The following is a 14,985-nucleotide window of genomic DNA, read 5'->3' on the forward strand; positions in this document are numbered from 1 at the left end:
ATGCAAAAATCTCAATAAATATGTAACAATATTTTATGATATTTGAACTATAATGTAAAATGACTGCAATATTGTGGGACAAGTATATGGTATGATGATACGAAAACATCAGAGCAGTCTAGAAAAGAAGAAGAAAATAATTTGAAAGAGTGTTGTATAAAGATTATAGGTTCTCAAATGAAAGCTATTGTATGATGTTACTATATAGTGAATAAAGAGTATTATCTGTAAATCTGTGTTTGCGTGCACTAATGACATCTGACTGCCATCACCTGGAGGTGACTAGTAGTACATTTCAGTATAATGCTGCATACATACTGCATACTAGTAAATATATACTACATCTACTATATATTTTTCCATGTTTGGGTCATTGTTGGTTTGTTCTTAATAATACGTTTGTTTGTTTGTTTTGTTTAATGGCAAGCTGTTTGGACTGAAAAAATTCTTCTTCCTAATTTGAAAAATTTTGCCCCTCTCCATGGTGCTGAATTTAATGGTAAGTTATTGTAAACACACAATTTTTCCCCCCGTGTTTTAATGTGTAAAATTTAGACATTGAATAACATGATGACCACACACTCCTATTGCCCTTTACAATAACATAAAAAAATCTACAAAAGACAGTAACAGACATTTGTCCCTTATCACTTTGCAACTTTTAACTGTACTGAGATCAAAATACAAATTTGTCTGTCTTGCAGCTGAATGCTCCAATTCTCCACATGATGGACATTCTTTTAAAATTTTTGCAGACAAAAAAAAAACACATTTCTCCAAAGTCAATGTTATTCACACTTAAAAAATGACAAGCATTAAGAATGAGGAGATCCTTGTTTTATGCTTCTTGTTTGATGGACAGATGCATAGACGACAGAGGTTGCCTCTTCACGCCTTTTCATTTTTCGTGTAGGCTGGTGTGGAGGGAACTTCAGCGATGCATAATTTATGTCTGCAGTCTAATAAGAGAATTATGTAATTTAAACAATACTAGTACTGTTTTCTATAATATAATATAATATAATATAATATAATTTAAAATAATATAATATAATATAATATAATCTAATATAATCTAATATAATATAATATAATATAATATAATATAATATAATATAGTATAATATAATATATGTTCTGAATGGTTTATAAATATCTTAAATGATTAATGCTCATAATTTTTATTTGACAGGTGAAGTTAATGCACTTTCACCCCATAGCTACATATAATGTAAAAGTATAAAGCTTACCTGGGCTGAAGATTGAACATGGTCAACACCTAAAAAATGTATCATTAGAAGAAATGATAAAAGTGAATATACAGTGCTGCTTGAAAGTTTGTGAACCCTTAAGAATTTTCTATATTTTTTAATTAATATGACCCAATAGATGATCAGATTTTCATGTAAATCATGAAAGATGACAAATAGAACCCAATCAAGCAATTGAGACAAAAATATATACTTCGTCATGTTTGTTTTGTTTGTTTGTTTTTCTGGAAAATGAACCAATATTACATATCTGTGAGTGGCAAAAGAATGTGAGTCTCTAGGATTAGCAGTTAATTTGAAGGCGAAATTAGAGTCCACCTGTTAAGAGATGTTTTAAATCAGTGGGATGACTCAGGTATGAAAAGGTATGAAAGTTGTCGTCAGAATACTCCATCTGCCATCAGACGTGCAATCTGGGTTATATGAAGCGACGGGAACTTTTTTTGTAAGCGAACAAAACAGAAATATCAACAACTTTATTCAACAATTCCTTTGTCAACAGTCTCCTTTGTGTCTCTCCATATCACCGTATGCTGCGTATGCTTTTCTGTATCATCTGCACCACAAGGATGCAGAAACATGTAGAAACAGCGCATCCTTTTGGCGCAGATGACACAGAAGAGCATATGCAGCATACAGTGATATGGAGAGACTGAGGGGATTGTTGACAAAGGAAGTGTTGAATAAACAATTTTCTTCGCTTACAAAAAGTGTTCCTGTCGCTTCTTATAACCCAGATTGCACGTCTGATGGCAGATGGAGTATTCCGACAATGACTTTCATACCTTTTATGGACAAGTGTACTTTATTTGGCAGTCTATGGGACAGTCACACACCTCCCGGTTTTCATCCAAAATATCTTAAATTGTGTTCTGAAGACAAACAAAGCTTTTACAGGTTTGGAACGTCATGGGGTAAGTCATTAATGACAAAATTTTCATTTTAGGGTGGAGTATCCCTTTAATGTTCATGCGTCCACCATCAGAAGAACACTGAACAACCACGGTGTGCATGGCAGAATTGCAAGGAGAAAGCCACTGATCTCAAAAAAAGAACATTGCTGCTTGTCTGCAGTTTGCCAAAGATTATGTGGACAAACCAGAGGGCTATTGGAGAAATGCTTATTGGACGGATGAGACCAAAATAGAACTTTTTAGTTTAAATGAGAAGTATTATGTTTTGAGAAAGGAAAACACTGCCTTCCGGCCTAAGAACCATATTCCATCTGTGAAACATGGTGATAGTAGTATCTTGGTTTGGGCCTGATTTGATGCATCTGGGCCAGGACAGATTGCCATCATTATACAATGAATTCTGAATTATACCAGCAGATTCTAAAGGAAAATGTCAGGACTTCTGTCTGAGAATTGAGTCTCGAGAGAAAGTGGGTCATGCAGCAAGACGACGGCCCCAAGCACACAAGTCGTTGTGCTGATGATATTTTGGGTCATATTTATGTGGAAATATTCTAAAGGGTTCACAAATTTTCAAGCAGCACTATATATATATATATATATATATATATATATATATATATATATATATATATATATATATATATATATTTAGGTGATAATATAAATAATAATGGCAATATTTATATTTTTGTTAAATGATTTTAGATAAAAATGTAAAATTGTAATTTTTTAAGTTGAATAAAAATGTACCTCTGTGTGTAGCTCTTCTCCATAACAACACCACGATTATATTCACTATCACTGATATCACTAATACAGCAGAGAGCAGTGTGATGATATAGGCCATTGTTTTCTGGGGAGCAACTGGGGAAAAAAAAAATTCTAATTAACAATCCAAATGGAAATAACTAAATATATATTTGTTTCTTTTTTCTAATTTTGGAAGTTCCTGAAAACTAAGTACTGATTTAGGAAATCTATTGCCATAATATGAAAAGGATATTACGAATAAATAGGTATGTGAGCAATAAAGCATGCTTTACCATCAGCTATCAGTTTAGTTCCATTTCCAACGATTAGCTTTCCACATGTGACCACACTGCAAAAATAAATTTCATCACTGGCGAGGCTTTTGGGGACTTTGTGCACACAGCTCTGTACAGTTGATCCAGTCACAGAGATCGTCTCACACTGATCTTTTCTATCTCCATCAGTATAAATGATTCCTGAATGGGACTCTCTTGGTTTGTACCTAAGCCAGTAGACACTCTGCCCTCCTGAACAACTCTCACCAAAGATTGTACAATGAAGATTCACTGAGTCACCTACATGATGGGAGTCCAAAACAGGATGCTGAATGATTTTAACTGGCTTTGCATCTGTAATGAAAAATAATATACATTACAGTAGCAGTAATAATAAAACCAGCCTTTTAATCAAAATAAACTATCAAAGATCTTACATTCTAAGTTTCCACTCACCATTAACTGTCAGATAAGTTCCCCCTCCAAAGTACAGCTTCTCATACAGTAGCACACCACAATGATAATAGGCGGCATCTCTGGAGTTAATCTTGGTGAATATTAATGCAGATTTCTTGTCGTCAACTTTGAATTGAAGTCTTGATTCATTGAGAAATTCCTCTTGAAGTTTTATCTCCTGGTAATATGTAGAAACTATAGGGTTCAACTTTTGTCCTGGGATTTGTTTTAGCCAAAACCAGGCCACAACCAGATCAGCAGTTGTGTGGCATTCCAGGATGACCGAACCACCCACTGATGCTGTGATTGAGACATTTGGCTGAAAAACACTGGGGATCATAGATACACCTGAAATAAACAGAAAAAAAAACTCCTGATGAGTCCAGGGAAGTTGAAAATTTTACATCATTTTTTTCTATACACATGTAGTGGAGTCTAAGGCATAATAAACATTTGGGATTTTTTTAAAATATAAGTTTAATGTAAATTAAACTAGTAAACAATGGTTTGGAATTTTAAGTGAAAATGTAAAAAAAAAAAATAATAATAATAATAATGATGATAATAATAATATATTATTTTTTTATGATGTAATATGAAGAATTTTTCAAGGTTATTGACACTAATCAAATAAGCACATTTGTAAACAATCGTGTGAACTCTTTTGTAGACACACTCAGATGTTCTTCTGCCAAAGCACATAATGCTCTTTCATTCTGCAATCATGCTTCAAATAACTACCATCAGCTCTAGTGCTGCTACCATTAATGCAAAAAAAGTACCAAATACTATGTATTTTTTAATGAAACTTTTAAACTCAAATTTTTAAACTTAAATATTGTAATAAAACATATTTAAAACATTTAAAAATATTTCCAAAAAGCCACAAAAATATGAAATAACTAAATGATAATATGTACAGTATATGTATAGATTACTTACATGATATGCAAGACATAAGAATATATGCAAGCAGAGCAAACATCTTGAGAGCTGGCATTAGAGAAGCTTCCATCCTGAGGACAAAAGGAGAATATGGTATATAAACTGAAAAAAAAAACTTCATTATATCATGTATGCAAATTGTCCAAAACTACGAAACAAGTTCTCATTGGTTGTGTGAAGTTATAATCATATATACCTTCTCCGTCTTGTAGTTGACACCCCTTGTCCTAATTAACGTTTCTATTTCCATGACAATAAACAAGTCTTTGACCTAGTGGACTTCCTCCAGTCAACACAGTAAAAATGCCAAGCCCTAAAAGACAGATAATCCTTATTAATCCATGTTTTGAAAAGAGAAATTACAAAATGCACACTGAATGAAATTGAAATGAAATAAAAAAAAAAACAGATAAATACAAAAAGCAATTAGCATATGAAACCTTTAATTTCCCATTCTTTATTTTCATCATCACCTTCCTGTAGGGAATTCTATTGTCCATTAAATCACTGGGGCCCTATGACACCACAATGTGTTCTATCTAGTTATTCGATACACAGTGGACACAGATCTACAGTCGAATGCTGTGAATGTTGTGGATAAGCAACAAAATGTCACATATTGTATAATATAACAACCAGATTCTTTATCTAAAGGTCAAAAGGTCAGCAAACCTTTCTTTGTCTTTATGTTTTGCATTTTAGCAGATGTGCAGTATAAATAAAATGTACATAACTTCTGTCAATTACAGTCATTTGTTTGTGTAGGTCAGTTTACTTTTACAGACAGTTAAGTTTTGGGGGTCTGTGGAGGCTTTTGTGGTTGGTTGAGTGAGCCATAAGTGGTTAACGGTTCAGAACTGAAAATCTTTCGTAACCTAAATTTTTCAAAATATCTTCTTGTATGACACACAGGTTTGGATATTTTCTTATATATTACAGAATTTTCATTTTTGTGTGGACTATCCCTTTAATAAAGCAGAATAACGTGAATAATGTTCATCATTTGTGATGGCTACTGATGACTCCCTACATCATACAAGTTTGGAACCAATTTTGACAGATTTTTCTTTTTTAAATCTCTTTATATCTCTTTAAATACCTATAACTAATATAACTCGAATAAAAAAGACAACTTTTGAGTTTCGCATTCAATCATTTGCAATCAATGCAATTAATTTGGACTTGTCACCAAGCAAACATCATTCACTGTTTCTATGACATCACAGAAACAAACTACCTCACAACAAAAGTATTTTAAAACCATAATGAATATCAATAAAAAATAATAATCTGGCAGGTACTGAGAGTGGTACTTCTATTAATAGAATTTTGCAGCTTGTGCATGTCTCAGCAGTTTTCTCCTACACTTGTGTAGGTACATTTATTGTAAAAGGTCACTGGTGGCACAAGCACAAACACACATAAACAGAAATCAGGTCAGCACAACACACATCCTGAAACAGAAACAAGTGAGGATCTGCTATCGCTTTTGTGCAAAGACCACAAAGTTAGACCAATGCACATGCTGAGACCCATTTTGCAGCTGACCGCAAAGAGCACACTTTGACCATTCTGAGCGGTAGGAATGTGGGTTGGTTATCTCACGTCACAAAACACTTAGATAAACAGCCTTTGTGTGTGGGGGGTGGGGGGATGGGTGTGTGTAAATAAACTTTTACACACAAAAACATATTAAAGTATTACATATCATTTAATATTTTTTTTAAAAAGTAAACATTAATTTCTACCACAAACCTTTTTATTGCTTTGAAACTTTTATAGCGTTTTACAGATACATTTTATAGAGAAGGTTTATGGAGTTTAAAGAAGAAAAAAAATCTTGCATTTACTACTACTTGCCCTTATAATTTCAATGCAATGTTTTTGTAATGAATTTTTATGTGAGTGTTCATTTAGGATTCTGAAATCAGCTTCCCAGTCCCTCACAGGCCTAAGGTTTAAAACAGTACACCACTAAGAGGAGCCAAACACAACCATGAAAGAAGAGACAGATGACTTAAAACTGCAACACTCAATATGGCTGCTATAGAGGAAAGGAAGTCAATTAACCAGAAAAGCAAATCAGATCACCTTTGTGTTTTAGAAAGCACATGCTCATTTTTTGGACCAACTTTCAGTTTAATTGAGTTTTGACATACATTACGTTTTTGTCCATTTCCCATCCAAGTAGATGCAGCAGGACTGCATAGCTATAAAATGGTTGCCTAGGGGTGTTACTAAAATGACTCTATCCCAGTAGGTGGTGGCAATGCACAATGCACATTTAAGAGCTGGTTTGAAAAAGAAAAGAAGAAGAAGAAGCGAATGACTCAACATGATTTCCAAGTGAACTATCTGTTGCCATCAGTATGACATCTGTTTAATTTAGACATCTGAAGCCTGATGTTTTAAGGTTATTGTGCATAACCTCATTTTAATATTATTTCCTTATGCATGTTGCCATTCCAGACACATGATGCTACAGCCTATTAACACACACATTCACATGGCCCACATAAGATAATATTACTAATTATTATATCTGTGTCATAAGAGTGGATCAGTGGACCATTAAAGGGGTCATATGATATGATTTAAAGTTTTCCTTTCTCTTTGGAGCTCACTTCTAATGAGCTGGTTATCGGAATCAGGTGTGTTACCAAAGAGAGACGTGTGAAATATGCAGAGCTGGGGGGCGCGAGGACTGGTATTGAGAATCGCTGGTGTAGAGTAGCGCTTGTTGTTTGTCGTTTCTCCGATCACAGATGCAGACATGGTTTTATGTTTATGCAGCGCGATGCAACGCAACGTGTAAAAACACAGTATAAGTCATTATAATCCATGATTATGTCCCCAATAGATGCAATAAATGGCTCGTTTGTAATGATTTTTTTTGTTTTTGTCTTGTCTAGCCGGTGTTCTGACCCAGGGCATGCATCACAGTATGACAAGGGGCGTAACATTTCCGTCAGACGCTTGAGGCATTCGGCCAATCATAAAGCACTGGATAGCTAGCCATTTAGAGCACAACTTGCTTTTCAGACCGATGAGCTTTGTAAAAAAAACAACGCATTTCAGAAAGGCGGGGCATAGAGGAGAAACAATAATGTACACTATGTGGCAAATAATGTGTTTTATGAACCTTAAACCGCATGAACACATTTCATTACACCAAATTCACAAAATAATGTTCTTTATAGCAGCATCATATGACCCATTTAAAAAGAGCTTTTAAAAGCTCTTTAAAAATGCTGAAATTATATTTTTATGACATTGAAAAGGCCAATGTTGGGATCAGTACTTTTTGGGTTCAACCTTTGTGCAGTGAGATCTATGATACTGGTACCATAACATTACATCTGAATTTCACTAAATGAGACTCCAGAGAAGCACAGTGAGAAATAGGGGAAGAACTTGAAATGGATGGTGGAGAAATAGTGAAAGAAAGTCAGTTGAAGGCCATGAAATTTGAGCTTAGGAGCATCTAAATTAGTGAATTTGTGTGAGAGTGATAGTTATGCGTTTTTCCCAGCAAGAGTAATGAAAATGATTTGCCATTGATTTGATAAGGAAATCTATAAATGGCTTGCACACGTCAGATTTGAATAAAATAAAATAAATAAAACAATAAAATAAAATAATAAATAAAATAAAATATATATATAATATAAAATAAAATAGATTTTAAATCATTAGCAAATATAAAGTAGTTTTCCCATTAAGTTGTTTGACTGCTGCAAGTCTCACTCCCCAATTTGCACCAAAATTAGTATTTCTTCAGTACTCTACTTAACAGGATTTAAACAAATTTATGCAAATCAGCTCACTTGTGTGCGTGAACTGATTAAATGTAATCAGAAGTAAATGTTACAGATGGCTCTTACATAATCGATTTTTTGTCAAATCAAATGTTTCCAGATCAAAATAGGTTGCTAATGATAATTTATTATACAAACGAATTACCCTGAATAGGCTGTTTTATTCTATATGAGTGTAGTCCAGTTACAGTGGCTGCCATGTGGAGATCACCAAATATTCACTTTTCCTTGGATATTCACTTTATCCTGAGCTGCTATGGCATTTATGGCTATAGGGTTGTCACTTGGTAACTCAAAATGCAGTGTACCATTACAATCTTTAGTTCCCAGTCTTACAGAGATGGAGATATGAGCTGCATATCACATGATGTTTTTAGATCCTGTTACCATCTTTCACCAGAGCTCCTCCCATCAGTATTGTTTTTTTGTTTCTGACTCATACTGCGCTCACCAATCAGGTAGAGCTGAATAATAAAGTTGAATTCATGTAGTGTAGAGTGGGTGTCTGGCATCACCCTATTTGATATTTACTGGTTTAGTCCCTGTCACTAGTATAAAATTCTGAAGTACTTTTGTCAATTCTGAACTCCAAATATTCGCTGTTGTTTATGGCAATGGCAGACACCTCATCCGGGTAATTGAAACCGGTGTTACTTTCAAGGCTCTCGTTTGACACCATGAGATTTGCACTCTCTTGATCATACAAATGAAAATGGGGCTAATTTGCATCTCGGTTATCTACTGTAGTAAAAAATAAATAAATAAAATTCAGACGACATAAGTAGTTAAATAGTTGAATACTGTCCCATTGTACAGGCAACTAAAATCATTGGGTCCCCACAGATTCAACTTTCAGATCTTTAAAACTGTGCTCTAAAGAGGAAAGCAGTTTCCATTGTTACTGACCCCTCTCATCCTCTGTATCATTTCTTTCAGTTACTTCCAGACCGAAACTTCAAGTCTGTGGTCTCCACTAGTTTTAAAATCAGTAAAGGTTGAAGGTGAAAAAGATGAAGATTATTCTAACATGGGCTGCAATTAAACAAGATTTGTTTCATATACACATTTTTTTTAAATGTACAATGAAGACATCAGACTGAAGGAGCACTGATCACTGAAAAGGTTTTGTTTGTTTGTTTGTTTAAGCAGGATATATATTTAATTTGGCTTTTACAATGTCAGAAGGAGTTTCTCATTGCCATGGTAAGTGCATTTACTTGTGTTTGATCAAAAGTGACAGCAAAGACTTTGAAACTATAAGTAAATTATGTTCTTTTTGACTTTCTGTTCATTGAAAAATGTTCATTGTGCAATGCAGTTTCCACCAAAATAATAAGCAGCACAACCATTTTCAGCTTTGATAATATTAATAAAGTTTGTAAGTTTGTTAATGACATTATAAGTGTTATCATCATTATTTTTATTATTTGTAATATTTTGTGATACTGTACTTCTACCTTGGTATACTTATATTATTTATTTTGCCATACTCTCCCTGCTTTTCTTTTACAGAGTTTCTGCATGTTGTTAGGAGGATTTCAGGGTGGTAAGAGTAATGTTGCACACTCTTTTTTAAATGTTAAATATAAATCTGATAGATAGAAGATAGAAGGAGACATAAATGACAGGAAAATCATTCTTGTGGACACCCCAGGCTGGTGGAAGAGTGACCAGTTATGTGAGACCCCAGAGCGTCTGAAGAGCAGTGTAGACCAGTGGTTCTCATTCCAGTCCTCGCACTCCCTGCTTTGCACATTTTGTATGTTTCTCTTATCGCTTCAGATGTTTGTCCTATTCGAACATAAGTGCCCTGCGAAGTGGACATCACAGGATATTCCGTCATGATTCCAGCAAATGTATATGTTCCATTTAAAGTGCATTGAAGTGCATTGTGTGTATTTAGTGGAGCGTATTGAGAGAACCACTTTCTGTCCACCGGGACCTCATATTTTTCTTCTGGTGATAGAGGTTGATATTGCTTTACATATCACATGCAGCTCATAGGTGATGACATTTGGAATCACACCAGAGTAGTATTTACAAAGCTCAAATATTTGACTAATAAAACTATACAGCAGTATGTAGAACGTGAAGAGGATGCAGGTCAGTCTCCAGTTTTATTGTGGTCAAGTTTCTATTTATTTTTTTATTCAATATAACCATAACATATTTTGTACTAAAAGCAACAGTTTCTATTCTCATTGCAACCAGCTTTAATTAACATGTAGAAATATATAATAAAGATTTTAAAGGAGGCATGTGAAGTTACTGACTGTTTAATCAGAAATGCAAGAGATTTGGACTCAACTGTTGCACATTTTATTACCAAAAGTTTCTTTCTGATTGATAACAATATATGCTATTTAGAAAGATATATTTGCGACAGCTTTTAAAGTTTTATGTAAATAGAAAAAATACTAGAACATTTTAATATTGTATATAGTATTATACAATTATATTTTAATATTTCAATTATGTAACTACTATTTATATATTTTATACCAATATATTTTTAACAGATGCAAAGTGCAGTTTCAGACCTCTGAATATTGTCCTCCTGGGCTGGGTCATATCAGGCATGATATTCGCTGGCAGTGGGTGCTGAAATTTCATTTGACAAGACTGTGAAGTGTGTCAGAACATGTGGCAAAGTGAATGGAAGACAGGTCACCATGGTGGACACACCAAGTTGGTGGAAATTCGTTCCACATGAACTGGATGCAGATTCAGTGAAAACTGATATCTTGAAGACAGGATAGTAATAAAATCACAAGAGCGGTAGTCACTGTTATAGTATATTTCATAAATATAATTTTTGTCCTCAACTAAATATTTCCACTATGTTGTTTAAACACTGTTGTTTATAACTTTTTATTATCTTTCATTTAATTGATCAGCATTAACAGACACAAAGTATTTCTAAATAGCAAGAAAAAAAGAAATTTATTTTTGAGTATAAGATGTATTATATTTGCAGTAAATGATGCTTTTAGCAATATACTGTAGTTCAATATCTACTTTTTTACAGCAAGTCAAAATTATTTTGTGAATAAACTCTGTTAAAGCACGTGATCTCTCGGCTTGTAGATCACTTCACTGTATTCAGTTAGATGTCTGTTGTTTGATCTTCTGGCTGGAGGGACAGAGGCTAAATTCACAGCCGCGTAATTCACATCTGAATCTCCAATCTGTTAAAAAAAATGCATAGATTTTTTTTTTCTTTCTGCTTGAGAGCCAAATCATTTTTTATATATGTAGTTCTAATATTTAATGGATTAGAAGTTTATATGAGAATATATTAGGAAACTGATTTCATTTAAAAACAATAAAATTGAAATTACCTCATATGACGGAGATGCTAGATTTTTAGATCCTCAAAATGTGCAGAAAATTATTGTTAAACTTTGATATACATATTTGTGATTGAATATTTAAATTGATTTTGCATATAATATTATGATATTACAGTGTGTAAAACTTTAGACCACTATCCTATCCAATTAAACTCTGCTTAAATAATGGAATGGAATTTTACCTTTTTGCCTTTTTCTCCAGTTTTTATAATAACCAGCCAAAAGTATGATTATTACCATCACAAACACAACATTGCAGGATATCAAGCAAAGTAACACAGGATCCAATACTTTTGGATTACTGTTATCTGAAATAGAGAAAGAAAAAACAATTAATAAAGCAACAACGTGCTGCTCATAGTAAAGATCTGTGAACACATTGCTGCATATAGCTGTGTTCTCTGCAGACACTTTTCCATGACTTAACAGTATAGTAGTCAAAAACTACATATTTTTAGTGTTTGAATGTCATTGCATTTGTTGATACAATATCAAACCAAGTGGCATTCATTTTAAGAAACAGTGCAAGCACACTTTTCAAGCAAAACATTTCTCAAAACAAATGTACATTTTGAAAGATAAAACAACAGGTATGTGATTACACCTGTTTAGTAGAACTGACTTAATACATTCAATAAACACACAATAAACTGAAAAAAATGGCTTAAAAGTGCAGTTGGTTGCATAATTTGGAAAATGCAATATAATTCAAACAATTTTGTCTTAAGTGTGTCTTAAGTGTACAAATACTTTGGAATCACTTTTGTGGAGGTGATAGTTAAAAAAAATAAAAAAAAAAAAAAATCAGATAGTAGAGGACTCAAGTATCAGGTAGTTAAGTCATAGCAATAAAATGAAGAATTTACCAGTATTTTTACCAGTAACTTCTCTCTCCTCACATCCCACATTTAAGTGTTTGGTCTCATTTCCTTAGAAGTAGCAAATAAAGATGTCAGAGATTAGACTGTTGGTCTAAAATGACTTACTAACAAGAGAAGTTAGTTAAAAAAGTTAAAATAATAAGGAAATGTAAAAGACAATAGCATGTTGAATATATTTTACCTTTTAGCATCAGATGTGCTCCAGAAATAAATTCTATTCTATTTAAGAAAACTGTCCCGCAGTAGTATTTTCCGATGTCCTCCTTGGTTGTAGCTTTGATGTTGAGGTGAAAAGAATCTTCACTTGTTGAAATATCGAATCTCCCGTCTTTGAATTCATTCTCAAATTGGATATCTTTCCAATAATTGTATGATAGTGCCATAAGATGAGGAATCTGATCAGTGCTCTGTTTATACCAAACCATTGTGTTACCAAAACTTTTTTTTGTCAAGAAGCATTTGACTGTAACATCATCTCCCAGCTGGATTGTTTGTAATGAGAAAATTTCACTACTGTTATCAGGTCGACCTCCAGCTGAAGCAGAAAAGAGATTTCATTTTTAACACTAAGTATATATGCACGCATGGAATAGACCAATAAATAAATACATATTTACATATTTATAACAGTGGAAAGAGAAAAAAATCTACTTACAAACCCAAAAGATCAAAATGGCCCAAATGATCATGTTTGAAGCAATGAATGTGTAAAATGCTTTTTAGAAGACTTGCATTGGATGTGATTGGACACTTTCAAACCAGGACTGTGATTGGTTGAAATCAATCTGGTATCTCTCACTCCACTCCCAAATTGAAGCAAAAGTGTTACTTAAGATATGGGGTGATGATCAGGGACTGTGTCATTGTATTGTCTGTAGTAAAAGACAGTCAAAGCATGCAAAATGTGGTTTTGTGGAGCAATATTGCTCTGCTCCTGGTCGTGGTCAAATGTAAAGGCAGCAAGATTAGTTTGTGAAGGCGTCAGTGTTTCATATCACATTTTAGTTACTATGTCATTCTCCAGATTTTCAATGAAACATAGACAATTACAGAATTCCCATTTTAACTTACAAAAAGTAGTTGAGCCTTTTTATGTCGTAATAGATTATATCAAAGGTCCACAAAACATATATGTGTAGGCAGTATTTAATGATGGCAAAATCTTATGTATATGAATCTGAATGGAATCAATTCTAAAGTTTAAGTCTAAATCATTTTGTAATTTTTAGTACTTTGAAATAAAAACTGACAGTGAAAATACTACCTACATTCTCTTTCAAGGTTATATATTTTATACCTCTAATGTTTGAGATAAATCATGGACTACACATAATGCGTACATAAGATCACAGTATGTGAACTTGCCACAAATCTTCAAAAAAAAGTTTTTTTTGTTTTGATGAAGTGCTGCTTGTGTGAAAACAGTTTGTGGTTTTCTTGTTTTTCTAAAGATGGTCATCAGAAGCGACCATCTACCACATTAGCACCATATTTAGTAATCGTAGAAAAACAGGTCACAGCGGGACAGACATACATCCTGTGTGTACATGTGAGTGAAAGTGCAGGCGCATTTTTTTTTTTATAGGCATAGGTGTAACACTGCCTCTGAAATGTTTCACGACCACAGTGTTAATTCATCGGAAAAGTGAGAATGCAAAAGACCATTGCATATTCAGACCTCTTTTGCACTGCAGGTGTGAGTAGGTGTTTCTGGCAACCACATATTAAACATGTGACTATGTGGAACAAAACTACAACCTTTTAAATATATGACTATATGTAACTTTAGAAATGGAAAGTTGAATCTGCGGCTACATTTTCTTCACAACTTGACAATGAGTATTATTATTATTATTATTATTATTATTATTATTATTATTATTATTATTATTATTATAAACAAGAACACACCCATAGATGAGAATCTTCATATCTACAGACACAATTTTTTTATTAACGCTATTTAGGTTTAGAAATAAACTCAAGCAAACCCATGAGGCCTTAATATGGCATTAAACATCTGCTGTTATATTTATGAGAGTGGTTTATATATAATAATATTGACATAATATTATAAAATATTATCTAATATAATTCTAAATTTGTGTGTATTTATAATAAAATAGTATTATGGTATGTATATACAGAGAGAGTGGTGGTGGGGGGTGGGGAGTATATGTCAATCGTTTCAATTTTTTAGGCTTTAGCTCCCTCTTGAGGATTGATTCAGAGATTAAAAATTAAGCAACAATACAGAGCATTTAACAGTGAAGGGTGAACTAAATTTCATCTTATTTCCACACTGTCCTGTAAACCTAT

The 14,985-nt window shown here is 33.3% G+C and overlaps 1 protein-coding gene and 1 gene segment (V, D, J or C); both read right to left on the reverse strand.

Moving 5' to 3' along the window:
* Positions 1-533: 533 nt before the first annotated feature.
* On the reverse strand, positions 534-14,361 carry LOC109069111. Its single transcript, XM_042761348.1, has 11 exons — positions 13,322-14,361; positions 12,848-13,201; positions 12,652-12,714; positions 11,968-12,093; positions 11,774-11,805; positions 11,494-11,620; positions 3,670-4,017; positions 3,232-3,567; positions 2,939-3,052; positions 1,251-1,279; positions 534-959 (listed from the first exon to the last, which is right to left on the reverse strand). The coding sequence occupies exons 1-11, from the start codon at positions 13,353-13,355 to the stop codon at positions 816-818; spliced, it is 1,707 nt and encodes a 568-aa protein (XP_042617282.1). The 5' UTR covers positions 13,356-14,361; the 3' UTR covers positions 534-815.
* LOC122145585 lies at positions 3,569-4,676 on the reverse strand. The segment is given in 2 exon segments: positions 3,569-4,017; positions 4,612-4,676. Coding segments are annotated over 2 exon segments (429 nt in total).
* Positions 14,362-14,985: the final 624 nt, after the last annotated feature.

Source organism: Cyprinus carpio, chromosome A7 (genome assembly GCF_018340385.1).
Source record: "Cyprinus carpio isolate SPL01 chromosome A7, ASM1834038v1, whole genome shotgun sequence".
NCBI classification, from domain to species: Eukaryota; Metazoa; Chordata; class Actinopteri; order Cypriniformes; family Cyprinidae; genus Cyprinus; species Cyprinus carpio.

What these genes read in the sequence shown, in the direction of transcription:
- LOC109069111 (XM_042761348.1), bottom strand. Translation starts at nt 13,355, where the DNA reads ATGATCATTTGGGCCATTTTGATCTTTTGGGTTT. An exon ending in AGCACATCTGATGCTAAAAG is followed by an intron (nt 12,715 to 12,847) that starts GTAAAATATATT and finishes GCTACTTCTAAG; the next exon opens with GAAATGAGACCAAACACTTA. An exon ending in AGTTACTGGTAAAAATACTG is followed by an intron (nt 12,094 to 12,651) that starts GTAAATTCTTCA and finishes TCTCTATTTCAG; the next exon opens with ATAACAGTAATCCAAAAGTA.